The 27,753-nt window shown below is 43.7% G+C and overlaps 2 protein-coding genes and 1 long non-coding RNA gene across 5 annotated transcripts in view; 2 read left to right on the top strand and 1 right to left on the bottom strand.

Moving 5' to 3' along the window:
• The window catches only part of LOC132404171 (uncharacterized), a 32,803-nt gene extending 32,248 nt beyond the window's left edge, over positions 1-555 (bottom strand). Inside the window, exon 1 of the long non-coding RNA XR_009515440.1 lies at positions 503-555. This is a non-coding gene — a long non-coding RNA (uncharacterized LOC132404171). The remainder of the gene's footprint in view (positions 1-502) is intronic.
• On the top strand, positions 548-9,773 carry bri3bp (bri3 binding protein). Its single transcript, XM_059988242.1, has 3 exons — positions 548-812; positions 3,922-4,024; positions 7,346-9,773. The coding sequence occupies exons 1-3, from the start codon at positions 630-632 to the stop codon at positions 7,756-7,758; spliced, it is 699 nt and encodes a 232-aa protein (XP_059844225.1). The 5' UTR covers positions 548-629; the 3' UTR covers positions 7,759-9,773.
• LOC132404168 (uncharacterized) lies at positions 8,887-20,135 on the top strand. Of its 3 annotated transcripts, none has more exons than XM_059988239.1 (2): positions 8,887-8,981; positions 18,185-20,135. In XM_059988239.1, the coding sequence occupies exon 2, from the start codon at positions 18,351-18,353 to the stop codon at positions 19,845-19,847; it is 1,497 nt and encodes a 498-aa protein (XP_059844222.1). In that variant the 5' UTR covers positions 8,887-8,981; positions 18,185-18,350; the 3' UTR covers positions 19,848-20,135. The 3 variants fall into 3 exon arrangements, with proteins under 3 accessions (XP_059844222.1, XP_059844224.1, XP_059844223.1); XM_059988241.1 differs by lacking the exon at positions 8,887-8,981 and adding an exon at positions 13,754-13,834; XM_059988240.1 differs by lacking the exon at positions 8,887-8,981 and adding an exon at positions 14,725-14,785.
• The last annotated feature ends 7,618 nt before the right edge of the window (positions 20,136-27,753 follow it).

Genomic DNA, 27,753 nt, shown 5'->3' with positions numbered 1-27,753 from the left:
TTAACACATTTCACAGTATGTGCCAGTGATATTAAACCTGATTCTGTGATTATGGATGGTAGGAGATTCAGGCGCACTTCATGATTATATGAGGAAGTATGCAATACTGGCAAATAAATTGGGGAAGGGACTAGCAGGAACCAGAAGAAACTCTATGGGCCAAATGGCCTCTTACGTCATAAGGAAATATGAATTTTACATCAGCATTGATATGATGGAATTGCAATGGTGGAGATAACCTTTTAGTCACAAAAATTTAACCCTGTCGAAGGCTTTTAAGGTGATTGCTTCTTCGCTGGTTCGAGGGTGAGAGCCTTCCAATTCAGTTGTGAGATTTCGGAGATAAGAATGGAAGGCTTGAAGTCACTGAGCAGGAGCTGCTTGAAAATCGACTCCTGCTCCCAACAAATCAAATTGCAAATAATGGCATTGTGGGAAATAAAATTGTAAATTTCCCTGCATCAATTAGCAAAGGCAAGCAACAACTCGGAAATGACCCCACCTGTTCGCCTCCCCGGCACGGGTTTGTTGGGAGTGGGAAGTGTTTGGCGGTTGCACAGGAGGACCGGGGCAGCTGAGAGGCGGCCGGACGCCTTTGGCGGGTGCACCTCGGCTTCCCCGGGCTGGCGATGGCGAGAGCCGTGCTGCTGGCCGCGCTGCTTCTCGCAGCCCTCGTGTCCGTGGACTCGGCCAAGGCACGGCGGGCCACCACGCACGAGAAGTCCAACAACTTTTTCAGGCAGGTCGCAAATGGCATTTACCGGAACTTGGTGGCCATTTTCGGGGAGCAGATGGTGGAGGCGGTGTACAAGGTAAGGTTGCGCAGGAGGTGGGGCGGGAAGAGAGGAGAGGGAACGAAGAGGTGGAGGTGGAGTAGGGAAGAGGGAGTGTGACTGGAGCTAGCGGGGTATGTAGGGGTAGGATGGGTCAAGACGGCATGGAGGGGGTTGGAATAAGGCAGGAGGGGTTGCAATGGGACAAGAGGGTGGAAGGGTTGGAGTGGGTGGAGGGGTTGGAGTAGGGCGGGTGGGGGGAGGGGCAAGAGTGGGAGGAGGGGGTGGGAGTGGGGCAAGAGGGGAATGGGTTGAGCAGAAGGAGAGGTTAGGATGAGGCAAGAAGCAAAGGGGTACGAATGGGACGACGGGTAAAGGGGTGTAGGAGTGGGGTAAGAAGGGAAAGCTGAGGGTAGGATAGGTAAGGGGTAAAAGGGTATGGTCAGAGGAGTGGGGGTTGAGTGAGGGAATGGGAAGAATGAGTAGGATGAGGGGAAGGTGAGTGAGGGGGAGAAGAAGGAGGGGATGCAAGAGAAGGTAGGGAAGAGCAGAAATGGGATGAGGGGTCTGGAGTGGCTGTAGCGAGGAGGATGAGAGGGTGTGGGAGCAGGGGAAGGGGGTAGTGGCAGGGATTGAGACGGGAAGAAGTTGAGTTAGAGGGCAGGGGATGAGATGAGGGAGGGTTGTGACAAGGAGGGAAGGCAAGGGATGAGGTAATAAGTAGAGGGGCAGTAGGGATGAGGAAGGGTGGGGGAGGATCGGGGAAGCGGACAGAGGACGTGAGCATGAGGGTGGGAGAAGGAAATGAAATTGAGAAAGTAGGCAAAAAGGGAGCTGTTGGCAATGAGAGTGGGAGGTGAGAAGGAAGAGTGAGTGAGCGAGGATCAGAGGGAGCGAGAGAGGAAGTGTGGAAGTGCAGATGAGGGTGGGATAGGGAAATGAGGATCTAGTAGCACTGTTTCCTCTAAGCTGCATGGGTACACAGCCACACAGTAACTGAAATGTTCCCACACACATAGCTGTTGTTGCTGTGCGTCTGGAATTTTCTCTTACATTATGTAAATATAATTTTGAAATTACCAATTACTAATTGAAAATATCCAAATTGTAACAACACAGAATAGAAGTAAGTAGCTTATTATTACTAAACCGCCGGCCTGCTGATTGCCAACGCCATCTAGTCAAAACGTTTTATTTTTGCCATTCTGCCTGTCAGCTGTTTTGACTACCTGACTTTGTTTACTTGTGTTTGTTTGATGTGCATGTTACAGAAAAAAATTTAAAGTGCTGCGCAGTCTTTAGACCATGTAAAAATTTCCTGCTCAGTGCAATGGTTGGTTCGCACAGCTGTAGATATAAAGAGGAAGTTGCCTGGTAGAATAGAGGATGGAGAGTTGGGCATGAAAGGGTTAATGTATGAGGCGCATTTGAGGGCTTTGCGCCTGCACTCGCTAGCGTATTAAAGAATTGGGGTTGGGGGGAGTGGGATCTCATTGAAACCCATGGAATATTGAAAAGCCTTGACTGAGTGGAAGTGGAGAGGGTGTTTCCAATAGTGGGAGAGTTTTGATCTAGAGGGCACAGCCTCAGAATAGGACATCCCTTTAGGACAGAAATGAGGATGAACATATTTTATCAGAGACCGGTGAATTTGTGGAGGCCAAGACATTGGGTATATGGTGAATTTGTGGAGGCCAAGACATTGGGTATATTTAATGCTGGGGTTGATAGGATACTTGATTTGTCAAAAGGTGTCAAAATGGGGCTGAGAAGGTTAATAAATCAACATGATGGAATGGCAGAGCAGACTCGATGGATTGAATGGCCTAATTCTGTTCCTATGTATTTTGGTCTTGTGGTCTAATGGAGAGGATGGAGGCAAGGATGATGAGGGAACAATGCATGGCTGTGTGAAGAAAAGGAATGTAGGAGCCATGCACCAGTCCTGTCTGTGTTGAGAGTAATTATGTTTATTCCGGTAATTAGTCACGAGTGGGGGGGGGTGTGGTACAAGCGAAGGGAATAAGTTATGTATTTGGGCTTTGTTTTTCACAGTTTCTAGTATCTGGGGGCTGGCAGATGATTTAGCTTTTAGTGACTGCTCAGTTACACTTAGCCACGCTTAGGTTTCATTGCTTCAAGATTGTACATTTGCTAATTGCTAATAAAGTATTGGACACATATCGTCGACATTTAGAGCGATCGTTATTGGAGTGAAGGTGCGCCTTGCAAGTATAACATCTGTGTGGGTTGCTGGCGGCAGCAATTGTTTTGGTTTGACTGCTACAGTGAGGTAGAATTGGAAGGAAGATCAAGGAGGAGGGAGGGAGGACAGAGTGCTTGGATGGAGGTTATGGGGAGTGGATGGAGGGGAAGAATAGAGGTGTTTGGGGGGCTGAATGGGTGGGGCAAAGGCAGTTTAGATTGAGGAGGGCGTGGCAAGGAGAGGATAGTGAGTGGAGGGGGGAGGGTCATTGTAGAGGGCTTGGAAAGGGGATGCCGAAGGAGGTGGTGGGTTTGAGGATGGGGTTTGGTCTTGAAGGATGGAAGTGATGATCACAGGGGAGGGGCGGGCAGAGTGGTTTCAGGAGGAAGAACAAATGGTGACATTTATACAAAGTGATACTGCTCAGGTTTGTATTGCAGCTTTGAGTTGCTGAGATGAAAGTTTAATGTTATTTTTTTGGAAACAGATGAAGTTCAGTGTCATCTGTATTCTGATCATAATAATTTGTAACAAATAATTTGCAGTCATGACTTGCTATATCCCCACAAAGGCAACAGGCTTGTTTTGCCGTTGGTAAATAGCAGCACCCAGTGGTTATTGTGTGTATTGCTGTTGTACGGGATCTTTTTAATGTTAATTGTAGCTTTCATTTACAAAGTTCATGTAACCTTCAGTTATAATTACTTTATTTCAGATAAACATTGAGCTGCTCTTAGTGTAATGTTAAAATGGAATGATTTTTGCATTGATATTTGATTTTTAAAAACATCTTGGTATTGCCTGAAGTGTTTTTGGGCTTTGGGATGGAGGGGTAAAGAGAAGCACATTACGGGCTTCATACTGTATGTCAACTGTACTCCACTTTATGTTTGAACAGATTGAGTTAGAATTCATGGTCTAATGAACAAAATGTTCTTCCAGTTTTTCTCCAGGGCAACTGAACAGTTTGTCTTTGGTATGGATGTGTTGGTGGAAACCGTGTGGAAAATATGGGCGGACCTCCTGGAAATTCTTGGAATTGATGGTAAAAAGTTGCTTGTTCACATTGGGATGCAAGAGATATTGAAATGAAAGAACTTGAGTCTTTATGCCTGCTTTGTTATCAAATTACTGCTTGATAGAATTTTGCATGCAAAATTATTTTGCAGCCACCAAAGACTGTGAACTGCCATTACATAAGAAGATGAAGGCAAATATCTGCCTTGTGTCTAATGCAGGATAATTTCCATTTTGATGTTGCATTTGATACAGAATACATACCGGTTGTTGACCTAAAGTTTGACATTTAATTATCCAATATCGATTTGTTTGGAAATCGTAGTTCCACATGTCATTCATTCATAGTCTGTACCATAGGTGAGAATTTTTCCCAGAATCGAGGTCTGGACCACAAGCAAGGTGTGCAGTCAGAGTGAGGAACGTAGGCAGACATGCTGAAATCACAGTTTCCCCAAATCATTTCAGAATTCAAAATAAATTTATTATGAAAGTAAATATATGTCACAAACAGGAGAAGATTTGCAGATGCTGGAAATCCAAATCAACGTGCACAAATGCAGGCCAGGCAGCGTAATGGAAAAGAGTAGACAGACAATATTTTGGGCTGAGACCCTTCTTCAGGACTGGAAAGGAAGGGGAGAAGTGAGAGTAAGAAGGTGGGGAGGAAGGGAAGTAGTCATACACAGCGGCAAGTGATAGGTGAAACCAGGAGGGGAGGAGAAATGAAGTAAAGAGCTGGAAAGTTGATTGGTGAAAGAGGTAAGAGGCTGGAAGAGGGGGAATCTAATAGAGGGTAGAAGACCATGGAAGAGACAGAAGGCAGAGGAGCACCAGATGGAGGTGATGGGCAGGTAAGGAGAAAAAGTGAGAGGGAAGCAGGGATGGGGGAATGGTGAGGGGGAGTAGTTACCAGATGTTTGAGAAATCTATGTTCATGCCATCAGGTTGAGGCTACCCAGATGGAATCTAAGATATTGCTGCTCCAACCTGAGTGTGGCCTCATAGTGGCAGTAGAGGAGCCCTTAGACTGGCATGTCAGAATGGCATTGGGAAATAGAATTAAGATCGGTGGCTGCAGGGAAATCATGCTTTCTTCTGGCATATGTTATGTAGGTGCTCGGCGAAGCAGTCTTCCAATCTGCGTCAGGTCTTACCGATATACAGGAGGCCACACCAGTAGCATCGGATATGGCAGATGACCCCAACAGGCTCACGGGTGAAGTGTCGCCTCACCCGGAAGGACTGTTTGGGGCGCTGACTGGTCGTGAGGAGGAGATGAAGGGACAGGTGTAATGCTTGTTCTGCTTGCAAGGATAAGCACCAGGAGGGAGGTCACTGGGGAAGGATGAATGGACGAGATCCCTGCAGAAAGTGGGGGCGGGGGAGGGAATGATGTGCTTGGTGGCAGAATCCCAAGGGGGAGGTCATCCCATTAGTTCTGGAATGAAAAGCTTTATCCTGAGAGCAGATGCGGTGCAGGTGGAGGAACTTAGAAATGTGGATCACATTTTTGCAAGTGACCAGTTGGAAAGGGATATAGTCCAGGGAGCTGTGAGAATCAGTGGGTTCATAAAAGTTATCATTAGATAGACTGTCTACAGAGATAGAGAAAGGGGCGAGAGAAGGTGTCGGAAATGGACCAAGTAAATTTGAGGGCAGGTTGGAAGTTGGCGGTAAAGTTGAAGTCGATGAATTCGGCATGGGTGCAGGAAGCAGCACCAATGCTGGTCGTTGATGTAGTATTGGAAGAGTTGGGGGGTGATACTGGTGTAGGTTTCAAACATGGACTGTCTCACGTAGCTGACAAAAAGGCAGGGATAGCTGGGATCCACACAAGTGCCCGTGGCAACACCGTTGGTCTTGAGGAAGTGGGAGGATCTGAAGGAGAAATTACTGAGAGTGAGGACCAGTTCCGTCAGATGGAGGAGGGTGGTGGTGGAAGGGAATTGGGATTGGTTGGGTCTGTTGTCCAGAAAGAAGCAGAGAGCTTTAAGGCCCTCCTAATGGGGGATAGAGGTTATGGGGACTGGGCATCCATAGTGAAAATGATATGACTGGGGCCAGGGAACTTGAAGTCATTGAAAAGATTGACAGCATGTGAAGCATCATGGATGCTTGTAGGAAGGGACTGAACTGGGGCGGTATAACAGAGTTGAGGTGTACAGATACAAGTTCGGTGGGGCAGGAACAAATAAACAATGGGTCTACCTGGACAGGCAGGTTTATGGATCTTGGATAGGAGGTAGAAAAGGGAGCTGCAGGGTAAGGGAACTATGAGGTTGGTGACAGTGGATAGGAGATCCCCAGAGTTGATAAGGTCGCTGATGGTGTGGGAGACAATGGCCAGGTGCCCCTTAGTGGGGTCCTGTTTGAGGGTTAATTAAGTGCAGGTGTCTTGAGTGTTGTTTCCTGGCTTCAGCTGGGTGGAGATCAGTCCACCAGACTACTGCAGCAACCCCATTATCTGCGGGTTTGATGGTGAGGTTAGTCACCGTATAGTACGCTTGGATACATAGTAAATACAAGAACCATAGTAGGATTATTGAAAGACTGCACCCAACAGGAAAAGACAACAAACTGTGTAAACACTAAACAAATAATGATAATAGATAAATAAGCAATAGATAGCGAGTTCGCGATGAAGAGCCCTTCGAACTGAGTGCATAGGTTGTGGGAACGGTTCAGTGACAGGGTGAGTGAAATTGAGTGAAGTTATCCCCTCTGGTTCAAGAGTCTGATGTTTGAGGGGTAATAGCTGTTCCTGAACCTGGTGGTGTGAATCCTGAGGCTCCTGTATTTTTAGCTCATTCTAGGTCAGTTTCCTGCTTGCTTTAACCTTGGCTTGTTCAGTTAAAAAATTATTAGATCTCTAATTAAATATAGAAAAAAATGACTTAAAAGTGTACTATCTAGAAGTAGTCTGCAATATCTGCTCACCTAGCTTCACCAAAGTCCTAAGGTTATTGTACTGTACAATCATAAGTACTCAAGTTTACTTTGGTTTAAGATCAAGTAAGTGCACTTAGGACTGAATAAAGTTAAATATTTTAGTCAAAGCCCATTACTCTATTTGTTCCCATTTTGTTCTGCACCATAGTTCATGTACAGCTTGAATTAGCTGTGTAAGTTACAATAAAAACTGAAAATGCTGGGGGGGAGAACTCAGCAGGTTAGTGAAAAGCAAAGCTGTCAATTTTTTCAGCTCTGCGATCCTCTCCCATAACTTGATGCAGTTTAGTTTTTGCATTCCCACAAAAGGAACGACTGAATGATTTTCATAGTGAATAGCTAATTGAATTGCTTTGTTTATTATGATAAGTAAAATTGTTTTTTTTTATTCTTGCAGCATCCAACCTGCACCAGTATCTGAATCCAGCGACAGCAGTTCACCATCCATCTCAAGTCCTCCTGATATCTGTTGCTGTGCTTTTAGCTTACTGGTTTATATCAATGTGTCTGGGACTTCTGTTTTATATGTTACGCACAGTATTTGGCTATTTTTTCTGGATTGCCCGAATCATCTTTTTTGCCCTTGCTTGTTTGTATATTCTGCAGAAGAATGAAGGTGACCCTGAAGGTGCTGTGCTCCCCCTTTGCATTCTAGTTTTGACATATGTTATAACTGGTCCAGTTGGCTTTTATTGGAGGAGAAGTGGTAATCATGTAGAAGATAAACTTGAACACCTTGATGGTCAAATCAGGCTCATGAACATTCGTCTTAATAGAGTCTTGGAAAAACTTGACCAAAATGCTGCTTAGTGCTGGAAAAACACCATTGCTTATCACCAGCACTGTTTAATATATAATGAACCATTGTTAACAGGGGTGATTTGGTCAACCCATGTTCATAACAATCAAGATTAGTTGTGAAGTGTCAGTGAATTAGTGACCAGTAATTATATTCCTAAATTTCCTTTTTTATCATTCAACCCTTTTTTTAATTTTTATACTCATTGAGTATATTATTACTAATAACAAGTGGTAAATTGTTGTATCTTAATATTTTCTCTAAATGTCTTAAATACATATGGTTTGTTTTCATTGCTATAGAGGCAATGGTGAAATATGCTGGACCAGTTTGTTTGGAATCGCTATCCATGGTCCCTGCAAACCCTTGCTTACTGGGCAATATGCAGAGAGCTTATCTTCCGGTTTGCACCAGTGACTGATCACTAGATTTTCAGAGACCCATTAATATGGAAGTTTTCTTTTTAAGTTTCAATGGCCAGCATAATTTGGTCCAATATTCTTTTCAACCTATTGTGGGGGAAGAGAGGAGTGTGTGCTTAACAATTGTGCACCATCGTTTCTAAGCTCTTTGTGCATTCATAAATAAACTGGATGATTTTTAGCACTTGCACAGTTTGCAATTAAAACCAAGGACAAACTCAAAAGACATTTTGTACAATTTTTCCTTCTAGTTGCCCCCTTCCGGTCCATTTCAGTGTAGCTATGTTGTTAGATCCTTAATTATGTAAGAGAACTTAAGCTGGTGTTCTATATGCAATGTGCTGTGGTGAAAAGAAACAGTCCAGATTTCTTACTACTGTGCATTTGAAATTTTCCTTTGGTTTTGTGGGTACATTGCATGTGAATAGAAGTAAGGTATAGAAATGTGTATATTTGCAATCATTTATTGCCAATTATTCAAAGATCATAGATCTATTAATATGGCATGTTTATAATTGTGATGAGTGATTCATTGACAGATTATTTATGTATAGCCTAATTATGATATATTAAAAAAGATGTAAAGTTTACTGTTTACCATCCCACCTCCAGTCTTCAGTAGAACTTTATTTAAGATAGATAGCCTCATATTTAGGGCTGACCACACAAATTTGTATGATTCCTCTTTAGAGATCATCAATTCCACAGGATAGACGAGTAGAATTGTAAATGGTTGCAGTCAAATGTGACAATCGAGGAAATGAATCAGACTTGGTGCTGGAGTCTCCTTGTTCTTTGTTATGACTGATCAGGTAAGAAAAAAATGAGGAGGATGGGAATTTAAGTTATGAAGATCTATGAAATTTATACTAAGTGGAGTTAATTCCACCAACAAATAGTGATTTATATTGGTTCTAGAGCGGGGTTCCCAACCTGGGATCCATGGCCCCCTTGCTTGATGTTATTGGACCATGTCATAATGAAGATTGGGAACCCCTGTTCTAGAGGATTTTCTCAAATGCTGTATGCTCTGGAGTTTAGAACCAAGCACTTCACACTAGAAAAATGCTTATTTTTTTTGTAGCCATTGAACATTAATTGAAGTTATTGTGGATTCTGAATTGTAGGAAAATCATTAATATTTTAAAATGTATATTTGAAGAGATTGAATAAATCATGATAATCTTATTTGAGCTAGCATTGTAGCCAGATTTCAAACTCGGTGTATTGAAATAATTTTAAACCTAACTTTAATATTATACAAAGTGGACTTTGTTAATTTTTGGCTATTTTCATGTGAGAATTTCATTGCTAGTTCATTATTTGACCGTACTAATTTTTCATTGGGCCACATGATATTTTCAGCAAGTCAAATAGTGTGTTTTATGCCTTCTTACAAAAATCATGGTTATGTACTTGGATTTTTTTTCAGTCAAAGCCTTTAATTGTCCAGATTCAAACAAGTGTCATGCATTTTGTGAATTGCATTGTATAATTATATGTTACAGTTAAGTATTTGGATTCTGTCAGTGTCATTTTTACCTATATATGGAATCTGTTAAGCAATGCTACTGTACATTAATAAAAGCAAAACAATTAGTACATTTTCAATTATATTTCTTTAAAATTGCACGTTGTTAGATATAAAGCTTCACTGGCAGTGAGTCAGTAAGGTTCCTTGAACTAAATACAAACATTCAAAATTAGTTTTGCAAATATCGTCAAGCTATTGGATCAGAAGATTATGGGAATACCTATGACCTTATTGAATGGTTTTCAGAGATCCATGCAAATGTTTTAATATCTAACCAATGCATTATTATTCTTGGTTAGACATTTCTGTGGATGGATGTAAGACTCTGCCTGTTAGAACATTTTTTTTGGTTTAGCAGATTTACATTTAGCAATTGACTTTGGCTACCAGTCTTCACATTTGAATATGTATTGTGGATTTAATTTGCAGTGCAGCTCTGAATAATGGGTTCCTAAAAGCCGTGGATCTCTGGCTACGTCCACACTTGACCGGATAAATCCGTAACCGAAACCTTTTCTCTTCATTTTGATCCTCCGTCCACACTGAAATGGCATTTTCCTCCCCCGAAAACAGTGCTTTTCTAAAATGCCCTCCAGAGTGTGTAAATTTGAAAACGCCGATTGGGCAGAGTAATGTGGACGGGGTATCGGGAGAGTTCCAAAAACGCTGTCATGACACGCCGGAATAGATGGTGGTGGCAGCGCAGCATTTCATTGTTTTTTTGAAGGCAACCCCCACACAACTTAACAATTTCAGAACAGACGGCAACAAGACTGAAGCCAGGAGAGTTAGAAATGTACTCACCAGCTACTATGACTCATAACTTACTGAATAAATAAGTATACTCACTTTGCCTTGTTTTCTGTCCTTGCTTGTATGAAGGTAGTTTACCTATTTACGCAAGTACTTCTCTGACAATAGAAATGTAACATTGTATGGAAATATGAGATAGCACTGATGCAGACATGTTTTATACGTTTAACAAGGTGCTTTATTAATGCAACAGTTAGTCAGTTTTTCCAATGTTTGTTGTCCGCCAGTTTATTCTGTCCATAAACTCCCTGTCGGTTGGCTCCATACGCTCCAGTATATGTTTTTTTTTTCAGTTTTAAGTCCAACTGCACGAGAGCCAGCAGCTGTCTATCGTTTGGCAATTTCCTTTTAAGTTTCCCTAGTCTGTAACTGCACAAACGCACACTCACAGTGAGATTCGACACCAAACATGTGGCTTGTTTTCTCTAGATGTGTCCTGAGCATGCGCAGGAGGAGGAGATTCGCCCAAATACCTGTTTTAATGTGGACGGAGATATTTTCAAAAACGCTTGATGTGGACCCCTATCACTTTTAGGCGAAATTGGAGTTTTCAAAATTATCTGGTCTTGTGTGGACGTAGCCTCAGACCAGACTATGCAGATTAAAATTCATTTGGATGTCTGTGGTGCATGCTAGAACTGGGAGGTGTGAAGTTTGTGTGTAGTTTCAAAGAAAGCATTGTAAATATGGAATTATTTTGATGTTTAGCACATAAAATTTCAAGCCCCATGTTGGGCCAGCAGACCTTTTGACTGAAAGCGTCTACGTATGATGCCTGCTATACCTTCTTTTGTCGAATAAAGAAACTGCTTTGTTTCTACCAGTGCTTTTTTTGCGGCGACTTCACTCACGTGACATTTGGTGTCAGCAGTGGGATACCTTTCTGCGACCCATTGTGTGGCCAGTGATTTCAGCAGTCTAAGTGGGTGACATTTTTTAAAATTAACACTCTCATTTGGGTCTGTTTGGGTTGGCGGTACAGGGTAACACGGAGGGTTGAATTGGTAGGTACAAAAGTCGTGTTTGTGTGTGTTTGCGTACATGTGTGTTTACGTAAGAGACGAAACTTTGTGTGTTAATCTGGTGAGATGGAGCCACCAGTTGAGGAGGGTGGCTACCGAGGTTTGGGACGCCAGTGTGTATGCTCGTTTGGGGAGCTGTACGTGTTTTGCGAGTTTGATGCAAAGGAATGCAGCAGGCATCATCAGCTAGATGCTCAAAAGTGGTGGATTGCAGAGTACATTTTCTGCAGTTTTAGCATGTTTAACTGGTACCCATCATTTTTATTTTGCTTAGTGTGGAGATATTTTGGGGAGAGATTTTACACAGATATATGGCCAGGATGGCACCTATTGAGATCAGGCAACGCCAGGTTGAAAACCCTGATGATCGGAGTCTTGACCCTGATCACAAACAGTCATGACCCCGTCACCCCCTGGGAGAAAGAGTGCCTTCTGTCAGAGTTGTCCTCACTTAAAGTTGTATGTGGGAATTCAGAAGTCTGGTGCAAGCTCAAGGAAATGGTTGGACTTCAAAGATATACACATGTTGGTAAAAGCGACATGCCCAAGGAATATGTGGGACACCAGGGGCTGCAGGAAAGTACATGGGCAACTACTGGGAATGCCAGCAATGAAGAAGGATATCACTCTTTAAAAGGGGCAGTGAGACAGCGACTGTGGGGGAGGTGAGAGTAACTGGGGAGTGATAATGGCACTGATTCAAAGAGCGAATGAGACAGCCACCGATTATGCAGAATGTAAATATAGAGTGTATGAGGAGCATTCAGCGTTAGATCTAGGGAGGGATGACCCAGTCTCCTTGAAAATGCTGGAGCTCAGCCCACCAGGGTTTTAGATTTGGGAATAGCAGTTGGGTCGACCTACTCTGATAGTTTTATGAGCCAGACAGGTAAGCGAAAGAAAGTGAAAAGGGAAATTCTAGTGGCTATAGCGGGTGCCCCCATTGTGACGTCTCAGGGTTTGTTTTGTGTGCCGGCACCCGGGTCACGTAGCAAGGAATAGACAAGGGAGGGTAAAGGAATTGACATGCTACAGCTGTGGCCTACCGAGACATGGTTGGAGGCAGTGCCCTAAAAGGAGGCGAAAGTCACTGTAATCCCATCAGTGCCCAGTCTGTCCAATCTCTCTGCTGATCAGATCTTAGTGCTGGTGAAGACAGCAAAATAGCTGGCGGCAGCCCCCACTGCCAGCGCTGGTAACCCGCGAATGTATACAACATTGTTAGGGGGCCGGCAATGCAATATATCGGGGCATTCGATAACTGTCCTACCCTTGCCAACAACCAGACAAGCTATTTATATTACAGGTGTAGGAGGGGAAACAGGCATATCCAAATAATGGGGGGTACTATCCCTGGAATAGATATTCTAAGAGAAGCAGGGGCCGTTGTAGATTAGGGAGAGGGAGAAATAACGTGGATAAGTCAGGGGCACGAGCATGTATAAACAATATAATAGACAGCCTGGCTAGCATAGTCGCAGCTGCCCCGGTCATCAGAGGCTGGAGCTAAGATGGTGTTCATGGGTTACTTTTTCAGCAGTTCCCAGCAGTGTGGGCCAGACACAAGCGATATTGTGGTGGAATAAAGATATACCCAGTTAAAGCTGTTCAGGGCATGGTGAAGGAGCTAAAACACCTGGGGATACTCGGAGAGACTGCGTCAACTATCAACTCGCCTATATAGCCAGTAAAGAAGCCGATGGATGATATAGAAACGGCCCGAAACGTTTCTCACGGATGCTGCCTGTCCGACTGAGTTCTTCCAGCGTTGTGTACGTTTTCGATGATATAGACTATACCGCCCTTAATAAGACCATCCCGAGATTGCATCCCATTGTGGTGAGCCTTGCGACAATACTGAATGGCCTGTCTCCAGAACATGGTTTTTCAGTCCTGGGTATCGCTAATGGATTTTGGAGGCTCCCCGACCGAGTCCCAGGACCGATTTGCCTTCACCCTGGGTGAGCGGCAGTACACATGAAGCAGACTCCCTCGGGGATTCCACAATACCCCCAGCCAACTTCCAACAAGGTCATGGCGCAGACTTTGGAAAGTTTAATCGAACGTCAAGTGGTCGACCACCTGACCCTATGTAGATGATTACTCATGGCTTCTGATGATGGATGAGGAAGGACATGTCAGATGACAGGCGTTCTGCAATCAGCTTCATGCCCCACAAAGGGAGCGAGGAAGGCAGTGGTTTCACACCGGGGTTCTCGCAACGAAGTGATTAAAGGAGGGAAGCCTCCTCTGGAGGAAGTAAGGCTGGGGCCAAATGAGAAAAAGGCCTTTACAGGTATCAAGAAAGCCCTGGTCTGTGCACCCGCGCTAGGATGGGGCCACGTCTCGCCCCTTTCACCTATACTGCAGCGGCGGCCCAAAGCCAGGGACACGTTATTCAATGAAACTGACTCCCGTTGCGGCAGGACCTCAGACTGCGCCCCGTGGGCAGTGCGATGGGACAACTCGTACTGCACACCGTTGTAAAGCTCCTGAATACGGGGAGGCTGAGGACAGTCACCGGCAGCAGAAGGGCAGCTGGGGAGGCAGTTCTCATCCCCATAGACAAGTCGGTAACGATAGTTAGGGACGCTGCAACGAATCCCGCGAGCGCCATCCTAACAGAGGGGGAGGCAGGCACACGAGCGCCAAATGGAAATACAAACGTTTGTAGAGGGAGCACAGACAAAATGCTGGAGGAACTCAGCAGGCCAGGCAGCATCTATGGAAAAGAGTACAGTCAATGTTTCGGGCCGAGATCTTTCAGCGACTGCACCGCTACACGGATCCTAGTTCAGGAAGTCCTCCCAAGGAGGGGAACCCCAGTTCAGGTGGAGCAGAGTTCACAGGGGAAGTCGGGAGGGAAATATGCTGGCTGCTAGGGATCCGACAACGGTTCCACGTACCCTACCACCCTCCGAGTTCAGGGACAGAGCAATCAAGGACGCTTTAGCCGGTGCTGTAATCGAGACGGGAAAGACCTGGGTCGGGGTATTTATCGGGAATGCTGACGAGATTGCGAGCAAACCCAAAACTGCACGCTGGGTCTCAGCAGCTACGAATTATTGACGGGGGGGGGGGCGAGCAACGCGACTCCCTGGGGCTTACGGGGACAGAATATGTGAAAGACCTTTGTAGCCACCTTAAAGCGTTGAAGGACCCAGCAAAACAACAGCGGCACATTGCTGATCAGAGAGAGCTGCAGGGAAAGGAGACAGTCCCCCCGCAGCCGGGTGACCAAGTCACGGTGAGGTGCTGCCTGAAAGGCCGGGGTTTATGCTATCCCAAGAGATGAACACTAGCCGACCACAGCTGATGAAAACGCACCCCCCGGAAACGGGAAGGCAGAAGATGGGGATGGATTTTAAGTTAAAGCTGAGACAGCAGGTTGCGCAACTTCGATAGCATAGCAGACTGGGAAAGATCGCGCACGGCACCTGAAGGTAGTCACCCCCAGCCTGAGTGGGCAGTTAATGCAAGTGAGTCGGGCCAGCGATCGACTGGACATTTCGGAAGGGGGTACCACTGGGGAGAAGTCCTTGCAGTCATTCAATTAGAAACCACCCCAGCCCCTTCCTGAGAGGCCTCTGAGCCCCGGAAAGGGAGAGTTTTAGCAACTAGAGGATGAAGGGGTGAGGACAAGGAATGTGGTTGAGCTGAAATCGGCCAGCGGGGGGGGGGGGGGGGGGGGGACAAACCGGCACACGAACGAAGACGCATTTCGAAAAACTGTTCTTCAAATTTCTGCAACAATCTCTCTGCTTAGCAGTTTTGTGGAGAGGGTAGATGTAGGTGCACATTTAAATACTTGTGGGTGGGTGGAATTACGAGTCAGGGCATTTTTGCTGCCTTGTTTGAGTAGATCCTCCTTTATGTTGGCCTTTTCTGGTGCAAATATATTTTTGACCAGGACAGCTAAAAGGAGGTTATGTTAGAGCGATTTTGGGTTTAAAGCATTTACATTTAGCAGACGACTTTAGCCACCAGTCCTCATATCTGAATGTGAATCGTGGATTTAATTTGGGGAGCAGCTCTGAGCAATGGGTTCCGAAAAGCTGAAAACCTCCGAGCAGACAATGTTCATTTGTGGTGTGCGTGCGAGTCGGGAAGTGTGAAGTTTGTTGGTAGTTTAAAAGAAAGCATTACGGATACATTGTAAATATGGAATTGTGCTTTTGATGTTTAGCACATAAAAATTTGGAGTCCCACGTTGGGCCAGCAGACCTTGCGGCTGAAAGCGTCTACGTATGGTGCTTTGTTTTGTCGAATAAAGAAGCTGCTTTGTATTGTTGTGGTTTTTCGTGCCTCACAAATGACCAGGAGACGCAGAAGATTCTTCAAGAAGGGTTAAACTTTAATTTGCAAATCAAAGCTGAGACAGTCATTGAGCCAGTCGCTGATTGCCCACAGATCCTCGGACACGGCATTTTTTATAGCAATCTCCTGGTCCTGTTGCATTAGCATATGTAATCGATCTATAGTTGCGTATTACACGTACTACACGTACATCATGTCCCTATTGTTCCTATAAATTGGATTAATCATGTTCTAATCTACATCTCTTAGCTACCTCTCATTAACATATCATTGTCTACATTTTTAAGACTTCAGTCTCCTACCAAATTGGGTACATGCATAGCAAATAATAAACACACCATTGTCTTATACATTCCTAAGATTTCATTCTACTAAATTGAGTACATGCATAGCAAACTGACTACATAGTTTTGGTTACACAGCAAATGATACAAGTTTTATACTCCAATAGTATCTACAAACCAACCTGTGGTCCTTCCCCCTCTCCCCCACTTCCTTACTCTGACCCTTCATCTGTTTTTTTTCCCAGTCCTGATGAAGGGTCTCTGCTGGAAACGTCGATTGTACTCTTCTCCATTGATGCTGCCTGGCCTGCTGAGTTCCTCCAGCATTTTGCGGATGTTGCTTGGATTTCCAGCATCTGCAGATTTTCTCTTGTTTGTACTTTTCTCTGGTAACTTCATTCACGCGTCAACGCAGCCCATTCGCCAACTCTGACTCTTCTAGAAATACATGCATCATAAATATAGGGAAATGCAATATCAAAAAAGTGAGACTAACTATATCCTATTGAAAGTCCAAACTACAGTAATAGAGTTTGGCCTAATGAACCTGTGCTGGTTGTTTAGGGAGTTATCCAGTTTGTATGCAATCTTATTTATTGAATCGATGTCATGACGACACAAAATAGACCATTGTACCCATGTTGTCTCTTGAGTAGGAAAATCCAATCAATCATGTACTCTGCTTTATCCCCGTGGCCCCACAATTTTTTTCCCTTCAGTTGCTTATTTAATATCCTTTTGCCAGCATTGATCATTGGTGCATCCAATTTAGCAATTTACAGGTCATTACCAACACTTGCTGTATTTCTTGAATCCTTCGTATGTTTCTTAGATGAAATTTACCCTAATCTATTGGTCTGTTTAAAATTTAAATTTATCATATTTTATACCCCTGTCAAGTATCCCTCAACCTTTTTTTTGCTGGAAACTACCCTTGTAACTTTAAAGTCTTATAATTTGAATCATGAAGCCAGACAGCATAGACAAACAGTGTCCTGATGAAGGGTCTCGGCCTGAAACATCAACTGTACTGACCTGCTGAGTTCCACCAGCATTTTGTGCGTGTTGCTCCCAACAGGATAGAAGCTGGTCTTTTGAACCAAGTTCACGCTAACTATCTTGCACTGATCCCATTTTACTCTCCCATCAATTGCCCCAAATACTTCCACTCACCTACATTCTAGAATTTATTTACAGTGGGCCACATAAAAACCTAACCCACATATCTTTGTGGGAGGAAATCAGAGCACCCAAAGAAATCTGTGGTGACAGAGAGAACATGCAAACTCCATTAATGATGGGTCAGGATTTGACCCAGGTGCTGAACCCTACTATGTGATTAGGCGGTATCACTATGGTAAAATCTCTCAACCATTTCAAGATTCTTTGTAGGCCTCCAAATAATGTGATGGCAGAAGAAAAAATATTCATCACTGCACTTGGACAAAATTATTGCTGAGCTTTTTTTTTACCTCTGTGCTATTTTCCTGCACAAGCCCCGTGTGCTGTCTTTACGACAGTTATTTAGTTTATAATATTTCCGCTTAGTAATTCATTCGATAGTATTTTCTAGTTAGAATTAGAAGTGTTTAAAGTATATTCATTGCATGTAAAATATATCGGCATGCGATGACGTCACATCCGGTTTCGCCGCGTCTTGTGGGAAAACACCGGTTTGAAATTAGCGCGAGGGTGGGGGCTCACCACGAGGCACACCTGAGCAGAAGTTGTTTTGCAGGCATGAGAAATCACAGTGAGAGCAACGCTGTAAGTTAATAGATAATCGATATATTGAACTAAGATGCTAATGCCGATCCTGTTAGAAGTAACGATGGTAGATAATGTTTATGCTTTCGTTAGTTAAAGAGTCGCGGATAGTTTGCATGGAAGTGTATTTAAAGTAGTCAATGGAGCAGCTAAACTCTCCCTGTATACTGCACCTTAGTGTAATGTAGTTATAGTCACCTTTGCAAGTATTTACACTTGAAATGTGATATTAAGGAAGGAACAAATACTGTATCAATCTTGTATTGTTTTATCAACAGTTTTCACCATATGTTAATGTGAAGAGTGAACAGTAAATGGTTAATCTTGCTGCGATCTGGTTCTTATTAACTGTGGTTTATCTCGACGTTAAATTCGGCGTTCGTGACACGCGAAGGAGAACGTTACAGTGAAAAAGCGACATTATCAGGTGTTTCAAGTGCTGCAATGTCAGCTCGATCCAGCATCAAGTCAACGCCGCCCAGCGACAAGGGCGGTAAACCGACATCAAGTAAGTCCACCCAGGCGAGAGCCAAGGCAGAAGCCGCCAAGGTGCGACTGCGTTACGCCAGACAAGAAGCAGTTTTGAAAATGCTGCAGGCCATCAGAGAAGCCGAAATCCAGAAAGAAAAGGCTGCCAGACAAAGGAAAGCGGCCGCCCGAGAAGCCGAAACCCAATTGGAAATGGCAAAAATATCGACAGAGTTGCAAGTGCTGCAGCTAGAAAGAGAAGAAGAAGCTGCCATGGCGGAAGCAGAGTACATAGAAGAAGCTGAAGGGTCGCGTGATCTGACCGAAGCAAGATCTACTTTAGAAAGGACCAGACTGGAACGCACAAGCGACTATGTACAATCTCAAATAGACAGGCAGGCTCGTCTCCCCTCTCCATACGTATTCGATAACTTCCCCAGCTACGAGGAACCTCAGAGAGTCACGATTGCATCACATCCATACGAGGAAGGAAATTTACCCTCACGGCTCCGTGATGAAGTCAAGAATGAAAGAACCGACAACGCTCCTTCACCCCCACAACAGGACGGCGGGGAGGGAGAGGTTCACTCCAGGACAACAATTGTCAGCTCGAACTGTACAGAAGTTTGCAGTCAAACTCAGTCAAGCCGTTCTTGTTCCAAGATCTGCCTCACTGAGGTGTACCCTAAAGAAGCACAACAAGACATTACCAAGCGTAAAGTAACCGACGAGACGCTAGGTCAGTCAGTTTTCGTTCAAACCGAGCACGGAAACAAACTTGCACAATCAGCTCAAGATACCATTTCTTTAAAACCCAAAGACACCAAGGTCTTCAGAGATGAAGCAAATAATGGGGTTGCCCCATTGCCTTTCAGAGAACCACGCCAGCGCTCACCAGATAACAAAGAGCAGGCAGTCAAACGGTTCACGTCCTTACGGAAAACCCAGAAAAGGAAACCTGAGATGCAGCAACGCACCCGATTGGCCCACGAGGTACTGTGCACCCTAATGGCAGAGGTCACAGCCATTATAAACGCACAATCATTCCTACCTGTGTCTTCTGACCCAGAAAACCCCTTTATACTTTCGCCATCAACGCTCTTTACGCAGAAGGCAGGAGCACCTCCTCCACCAGGAGACTTCTCAGACAAGGATTTGTACACAAAGCAATGGAGACAAGTCCAGGCTCTGGCAAATCAGTTCTGGCCTCGCTGGAGACAAAAATGTCTACCTTTGTTGCAACAGAGACAAAAGTGGACAGAACCCCGAAGGAATCTTCAAGTTGAAGACTTAGTCCTGCTCAGGGACAAGCAAATCGCCCGCAACAGCTGGCCAATGGCCAGAATCACTGCTACATTCCCTAGCGGGGATGGACATGTCAGGAAGATCGAATTGAAGACTACCGACCAAGGCGATGTGAAAATTTACCAAGGGCCAGTTACAGAAGTTATTCTACTTCTACCCAATGACTGATTAAGAGACTAAGTTTTGTACTCTGCTCATTGTGACCTTACGAAGGTCAAGCGGGGAGTGTGCTGTCTTTACGACAGTTATTTAGTTTATAATATTTCCGCTTAGTAATTCATTCGATACTATTTTCTAGTTAGAATTAGAAGTGTTTAAAGTATATTCATTGCATGTAAAATATATCGGCATGCAATGACGTCACATCCGGTTTCGCCGCGTCTTGTGGGAAAATACCGGTTTGAAATTAGCGCGAGGGTGGGGGCTCACCACGAGGCAGACCCGAGCAGAAGTTGTTTTGCAGGCATGAGAAATCACAGTGAGAGCAACGCTGTAAGTTAATAGATAATCGATATATTGAACTAAGATGCTATTCCGATCCTGTTAGAAGTAACGACGGTAGATAATGTTTATGCTTTCGTTAGTTAAAGAGTCGCGGATAGTTTGCATGGAAGTGTATTTAAAGTAGTCAATGGAGCAGGTAAACTCTCCCTGTATACTGCACCTTAGTGTAATGTAGTTATAGTCACCTTTGCAAGTATTTACACTTGAAATGTGATATTAAGGAAGGAACAAATACTGTATCAATCTTGTATTGTTTTATCAACAGTTTTCACCATATGTTAATGTGAAGAGTGAACAGTAAATGGTTAATCTTGCTGCGATCTGGTTCTTATTAACTGTGGTTTATCTCGACGTTAAATTCGGCGTTCGTGACACGCGAAGGAGAACGTTACACCCCGTATTCCTTGTTTCTGTAATGTCCAAAAATTCATTAGTCTCTCTCTTCAATATCGCTGGTTACTGAGCTGCCACAGCCCTTACATTAAAGTTCCACTGCCTTTTAGGGATTGGAATAGTTAAACCTATTTTGAAACTGGGACTGCTCGTTCTTGACAGCCTGGCCTGAGAAAACATCCACGTTGTCAAATACTTCTTCAAATGACAAAACCTCTTTGCACAGTCCTAGTTCAAATCTCTTCTCACAATAAACCTGCCATCCCAGGCATCAGATTTCTGACCCTTTGCTGAGAAGGGATACCAGATACATGGACAATGTTCTAGATACTTCTGGAGAGTCCCTGTTTTCACCCACTTGCCTTTCTTAAAGACAGGCATTTGGTAAAACATCACAGACAAAATCATTAGACGCCTCCCTTTAAAACAATGGAGGGAATAAATACATGGATCTCTAAACCAGTTTGGTTGAAGTTAGTGGTATAAAAGTTAGGGTGGAAAGTTGGCAAAGTTGATCAAAAATAATAATTTCTGGCAGAGTGTCATTGTGGGCAGTTCCAAGGTAAATTAAAAAATCCTTAAATAGAGAAATCAAATGAGATCTAAACTCTTACCTATATTGTATTTCTCATTTATGATTGAATAACCTCACCATTCTTATTTGCTCATTCGATAAATTCAAACCTTTAATCTAAAATCAGGAAACACCTGATAAATACTGCTGTGCTTGCACTATTAAGAAAGAAACAGTCTTACCCACTGCATTTATTAGCATCGTGTCCAGTTTACAGTACCACTAAAATCAAGATTCTTATATATTGACCAATCTTTACACCACTCTCTCGCAGCAGTAAATATGCATCCCCTCTGCCACCACTACACAGTGGGCACTGTATTGTCCGTCATCCAGAATGCTCAGACAATAGACCCACCTAACAGGGCAAGGGCAGAATGGATGTGGGAGCACCTGTGTATTCTGGTCCCCCCAAAAATGTTTCACACCTTTTGATAACAAATCACTTCTCCATCATCATCGGGCTCTCTACCCAAAAACACTAAAGGAGTGAATCCCACCACCAGAAGTTAGCTGCGATTTGCAGAAACGCACAGATCCCAAATTAACAAAGTAGAAAATTAACTACATCTTTTCCTTTACTTAGCTTCAAGCTCACAATTGCTTGGCCAAAGTTTGCAACTCTATCACTTTTATTTCTCTCGAAGGATACCTGTCTCTGAAATTCTGCATTATTGTAGGCATGCTGTAGATTTCCCACCCCGATTATGAAGATGAAGAAAAGTTTTGTGACTTGAAGCATTGACTCAACTTCTCAACTCTGCCTATTGTGTCTCCCTATCACTTTCTGGGTGCAGAAACTGGTTTCTAGCCTCTTTACTATTTTCCCTTTGAACGGAAATAATTGCTTAGACGCCCTTATTTTTTTTAACGTTATCACTGTATTTACAGGTCTATCTACCCCTTAATCCCCCTCTCTCTTTTAATACAACTGAAAAGCTTTTGTGTTGAAATTTGTAGTCCTTCAAAGAAAAAAAAACACTTGTATTCTTTCTTGCAAATCTTACATTCTCCTTTGAATTTCTGTATATTTCATCCAGTCCCCAGATCTCACTTTTTAGATACATATAAATGTTCTTTAAATGTATGCCGTCACCCGTTTTTGCTGTGTATTTGATGACTTGACTTCGCTTTATTAGTTCTATGCTGAGGTGTAGTCTTTTCTTGCAGCGCCACCTAGCTTTCATCTTTAGGTTTACTGCTACTGGCTGGTTTGTTGCGATCAGCCCATTTCATCTCATCAAAATTAACTGTGGCGAAATGCAAAATTTTAGTTTCCCAAACAAAAGAAATTTTGAGTCAGTGTTTTACAGGATTAGTTGAAGTTGGTTAAATAATAAGTCAATGTATTTTCTCAGCCCATTCGAATTAAAGCTATTGCCCGTGTCTGAACTTGCACCAATTCACATTTTCGTTGAGCTTGAGTTTAAGACATTCAGTCTTGTTTGTAAGTACCTCCAAGGTCTTTCCTGTCATGTAGCACTCTTCAATAGTACTCTACAGTTGCCTTTGAAAGGTTATGGGGAGAATACTGGGGAGTGGAGCTGAGGAGGGAGAAAAGGATCAGCCATGATTGAATGGTGGAGCAGACTCGATGGGCCAAATGGCCCAATTCTGTTTCTATATTTTATGGTCTTACATAAATTAACCCAATTTAAAAGAAAACATAGTGCAAAGACTGAGAGAAACTTGTCCTTGGATAAGTATGTATTTCAAACCTGAATCACCTATGGCTTAACTAAATAGAGTCAACTGAATATTCACAGTACCCTTCATTTATTGGATACCCCACAGGGTGCTGTTTTTTCAGTGATTTATATAGTGGTAACTGTAAATCAGTAATTTCTCAAAAATAGTTTTCTGCATATTTGTGATAGACCTGCACTTTAATTGCCTGTGGTGGAGTCTGAAACGTTTTTATGATATTGTAATCTCGTGCTTCACATCATGGGGGAAGTAGACAGGAGAATGGGGGTTTCGAGGGATAACAAATCAGCCATGCTTAAATGGCAGAGCAGACTTGGTGGCCCAGTTCTGCTGCCATGTCTTATGGAAGAGCATTGAAAGAAATAAATAATTATAGTTGGAAACACTGTTTGTTTTAAGATGTCAAGCTTGATTAACGTCACTTCTTAATATTACAATTAATTAGAATGGCTATAAATGGTAAAAATGAATTAGATTATTCACTTTGTGTATAAGAACCAAACTTATTCAATTGTAGATGGAGATTTAGCATTTTAGCGGTTGCTGCTAAACCTTTTGTGATCTTGACATATGTATTTTGTTTCTTTTTCAATCTGTAAATACTGCATTATAGTTATCTAACATTTGAAATTATAAATTATAATGAAAATAAGACATGCCAGTCTGTAGGGTTTTGGATTCCAGACCTAACCAATTCCCCTCTACCACCACTCTCCTCCGTCTAGCAGAATTAGTTCTTACTCTCAATAATTTCTCCTTTGGCTCCTCCCACTTCCTCCAAACCAAGGGTGTAGCCATGGGCACCCGTATGGGTCCCAGTTATGCCTCCCTTTTTGTTGGCTTTGTGGAACAGTCCATGTTCCAAGTCTATACAGGTATCCGTCCCACTCTTCTCCTTTGCTACATCGACGACATTGGCACTGCTTCCTGCATGCATGCTGAGCTCATTGACTTCAGTAACTTTGCCTCCAACTTTCACCCTGCCCTCAAATTTACCTGGTCCATTTCCGACACCTCTCTCCCCTTTCTTAATCTTTCTGTCTCCATCTCTGGAGACGGCCTGTCTACTGATATCTACTATAAGCCTACAGACTCTCACAGCTACCTGGACTATTCCTCATCCCACCCTGTCTCTTGCAAAAATGCTATCCCCTTCTCACAATTCCTCCGTCTCTGCTGCATCTGCTCTCAGGATGAGGCTTTTCATTCCAGGACTAAGGAGATGTCTTCCTTTTTTAAACAAAGGGGCTTCCCTTCTTCCACCATCAACTCTGCTCTCAAACGCATCTCTCCCATTTCCCGCACATCTGCCCTCACCCCATCCGCCCGCCACCCCACTCGGGATAGGGTTCCCCTTGTTCTCACCTACCACCCCACCAGCCTCCAGGTCCAACGTATAATTCTCCGCAACTTCTGCCACCTCCAACGGGATCCCACTACCAAGCACATCTTTCCCTTCCCCCCCCCCTTTCTGCTTTCCACAGGGATCACTCCCTACGCAATTCCCTCATCTACTTGTCCCCCAAATCCCTTCCAACCGATCTCCCTCCTGGCACTTATCCTTGTAAGCGGAACAAGTGCTACACCTGCCCTTACATTTCCTCCCTCACCACCATTCAGGGCCCCAGACAGTCCTTCCAGGTGAGGCGACACTTCACCTGTGAGTTGGCTGGTGTGGTATACTGCGTCCGGTGCTCCCGGTGTGGCCTTTTATATATTGGTGAGACCCGACGCAGACTGGGAGACCGTTTTGCTGAACACCTGTGCTCGGTCTGCCAGAGAAAGCAGGATCTCCCAGTGGCCACACATTTTAATTCCACGTCCCATTCCCATTCTGATATGTCTATCCATCGCCTCCTCTACTGTCAAAATGAATCCAAACTCAGGTTGTAGGAACAACACCTTATATACCGGCTGGGTAGCCTCCAACCTGATGGCATGAACATTGACTTCTCTAACTTCTGTTAATGCCCCCATCCCTGACATATTTAGTTGTTTTCCTGTTCTCCATCTCCCTCTGGTGATTCCCTACCCCCCCCTTCTTTCTCCCGAGGTCTCCCGTCCCATGATCCTTTCCCTTCTCCAGTTCTGTAACACTTTCGCCAATCACCTTTCCAGCTCTTAGCTTCATCCCACCCCCTCCAGATCTCCTATCATTTTGCATTACCCCCTCTCCCCACTACTTTCAAATCTCTTAGTATCTTTCCTTTCAGTTAGACCTGATGAAGGGTCTCAGCCCGAAACGTTGACAGTGCTTCTCCTTATAGATGCTGCCTGGCCTTCTGTGTTCCACCAGCATTTTGTGTGTGTTGCCAGTCTATAGAGCTTATGTAGGAAAATGTACTGTGGCAGACAGGAGTTCCGCACAATGGATTGTAAAAAATACCCAGTGACTGGCACCAGCCAACCTACCATTAAGGACACTTATTCAGATATGTGCTGGAAAAGGGCCAGTGACATGATGGATCCCACCCACCCACTGTTTGTCCCACTTCCATCCGGGGGAGGCCATATAGTTTCCACGCCAGGACCACCAGACTCCGAAAAAGTTACTTTCTCCAAGTATTAAAGGCTGATCAACACAACCACCCAGTAACCCACAACTCCATGCCCTCTACCACCTCTACTATATCATTTCCTGTCAGTCACCTCATGAACAGATACTTCAATGCCTAGCATCACTTTAATAAGATATCTTATGTATTTATACCATAGAGGCAGAAGTGAGGACCCTGAACCACACCTGGGGCACAATAGAGAAAATGGCCAAGGACAGACAGAGATGGAGGATCTATGGTGTAAGGGATAGCAACTATTTATTTATTGTGTCTTTAAAAAATATTATTACATTCTTTATCTTATGCTTTGATTTTTTTGTGCTGCATTGAATCGGGAGTAACAATGACTTCATTCTCCTTTACACTTATTGTGCGTACTGGATATGACATTAAGCAGTCTCGAATCTGGAGTCTTGCAGCACAAGGATTTCCCAGAGTGCTTCACAGTCATTCAGTGTAGTTACTATAGTAACTTGGGAAAAATAGCAGCCAATATGTGCACAGCAAGTTCCCACAAATATATAATACCAGCATGTCTCCCCTTGAGCTTTGATTTAGGGATAAATATCAGCCAGAAAAGTTGGGAGAACTTACTAGCACTTGCACAGTTTACTGTCTATGACATTCTCCCTTCTTGCTACTGCCTTCAGAAAGGAGGCAGAGGAGCCTTATGTCCTTCACCACTGGGTTCTTCTTCTTCAGCCCATTACCTCTGCTAGGGCATAGGCTGCCAACAGCAGCTCACTTCGCCACATGCTGTCACACATCTTTTGGCAAAGATCTTTCCTCTCTCAGGGATGAGGTCTTTGGAGGTTTTGTTGGCATTTCTGTAGCTGTGGGTTTTTATGGATAAGGGTTGCCAGCCCTATGCCCAGCCCTCTTCCTTTCACCGCCGGGCTTGGGACCGTCCACGGTGGACGTATCACCAGTCTGAGGAACAGTTATTATCCTTGAACCATCAGGCTCTGAACCAGTGTGCGTAACTTCACTCATCTCAACACTGAACTGATTCCACAACCTATGGGCTCACTTTCAAGGACCCTACAACTCACGTTGTTGTACTATTTACTTTTATTTGTGTTTTTTTTGGTATTTGTACCTGGTTGTTTTTCACTGATTCTGTTGTCGTTCTTTGTTCAGTGAATGTCTGCCAGAAGATGAATCTCAGGGTAGTATATGGTGACTTTGATAATAAATTTACTTTGAACTTCAATCCAGATTTTTCATATCAATGTTTTTGCACATTTTTGCATTCAAGTTTTACAAAGGTGATTTTTTTCTGCAACTAACATTTTATTTGAAGTTCTATAGGTCTGGTCATGTCATGTCTTTTTTTATGTGTCCTGAGATATCAGTAATAATTACCAGTTAATATTGACTGTGCCATCCGGCTGCAGAATTTCAGCAATTCTTGTTTGCTTATTTCATCACGTATCATCCGAACTCCGCACCTGGACCAGGGCTTCCTTTGCAATCCGTTGGATTGGGTCACCGCAGCGTTCCTCTTCCGCCTCTTCCACTAGACCTGGCCAATTGTTGCTGCGTCTTCCATATCACCTCAGCAAGACTCTGACAACAACGTGTACAATAGCAATTGTCCTCCTCTTCATTGTTTGGCAGTGCTGAACCTTGTGTTACAGACAATGATAATTGAAATAAAATAGTTCAAACAGAGGTAAACAGATTGATACCTTTATTTACGTAGACAATTTCCTCACAGCACACAATCAGTGACCTTCAGTTCTTGATCAAACAATGGTGACTGGTGGTTGGAATTGTGCTGGATCAGACAACCATGCAACCCGGATTTCTCAAGCATTTTCAGTAAGCTTAAAGAAAGGAACATTGAAGTAACACTCTTGACATATTAGCAGTGCCACATACATGAGTGGTTTTGATTAACAGATCTGCTTAAGAAATATAAATGATTATCATAATCTATAGATTTACATAAGAAAAGGAAAAGGACCAGTTCACATGGCTCCTCCAGCCTGGTCCCCGTTGAATGTGGTCATTGCTGATCTGGTCTTGCCCGGAGTGCCATTTTCCTGGGCCCCTCTCTGGATCAAGCATTTGCCTATGAGCGTCATTAAAGATGCAGCTTCCACAGTGCTCTGGGGTGGAAAATTCTAAAAGTTCACAATTCTCTGAGAAAACAAAATTCTTTAACCAAAAATCCTAAAACTGGTGAGAGGCAAATGACACAGCAAGTAGAATTGCCGCCTCACAGTTTCAGTGACCCAGGTTCAGTCTCGAGTGTTATGCATATGGAGGTTACACCCTCTGTCCGTGACTCCCTGGGGTGTTCCTATTTCCTCCCATTTCCACCCTTCACACA

The sequence above is a fragment of the Hypanus sabinus genome, chromosome 13 (genome assembly GCF_030144855.1).
Source record: "Hypanus sabinus isolate sHypSab1 chromosome 13, sHypSab1.hap1, whole genome shotgun sequence".
Taxonomy (NCBI): domain Eukaryota; kingdom Metazoa; phylum Chordata; class Chondrichthyes; order Myliobatiformes; family Dasyatidae; genus Hypanus; species Hypanus sabinus.
Note: the sequence above shows the minus strand (reverse complement) of the source record. Positions and strands in the feature narration are given on the sequence as shown.

Excerpts from the sequence above, each read along its gene's own strand:
- bri3bp (XM_059988242.1), top strand. The coding sequence starts at position 630 with ATGGCGAGAGCCGTGCTGCTGGCCGCGCTGCTTCTCGCAGCCCTCGTG. Across the intron at positions 813-3,921 it reads TGGTGGAGGCGGTGTACAAG|TTTTTCTCCAGGGCAACTGA; the intron begins GTAAGGTTGCGC and ends ATGTTCTTCCAG. Across the intron at positions 4,025-7,345 it reads GGAAATTCTTGGAATTGATG|CATCCAACCTGCACCAGTAT; the intron begins GTAAAAAGTTGC and ends TTATTCTTGCAG.
- LOC132404168 (XM_059988239.1), top strand. The coding sequence starts at position 18,351 with ATGTCAGCTCGATCCAGCATCAAGTCAACGCCGCCCAGCGACAAGGGC.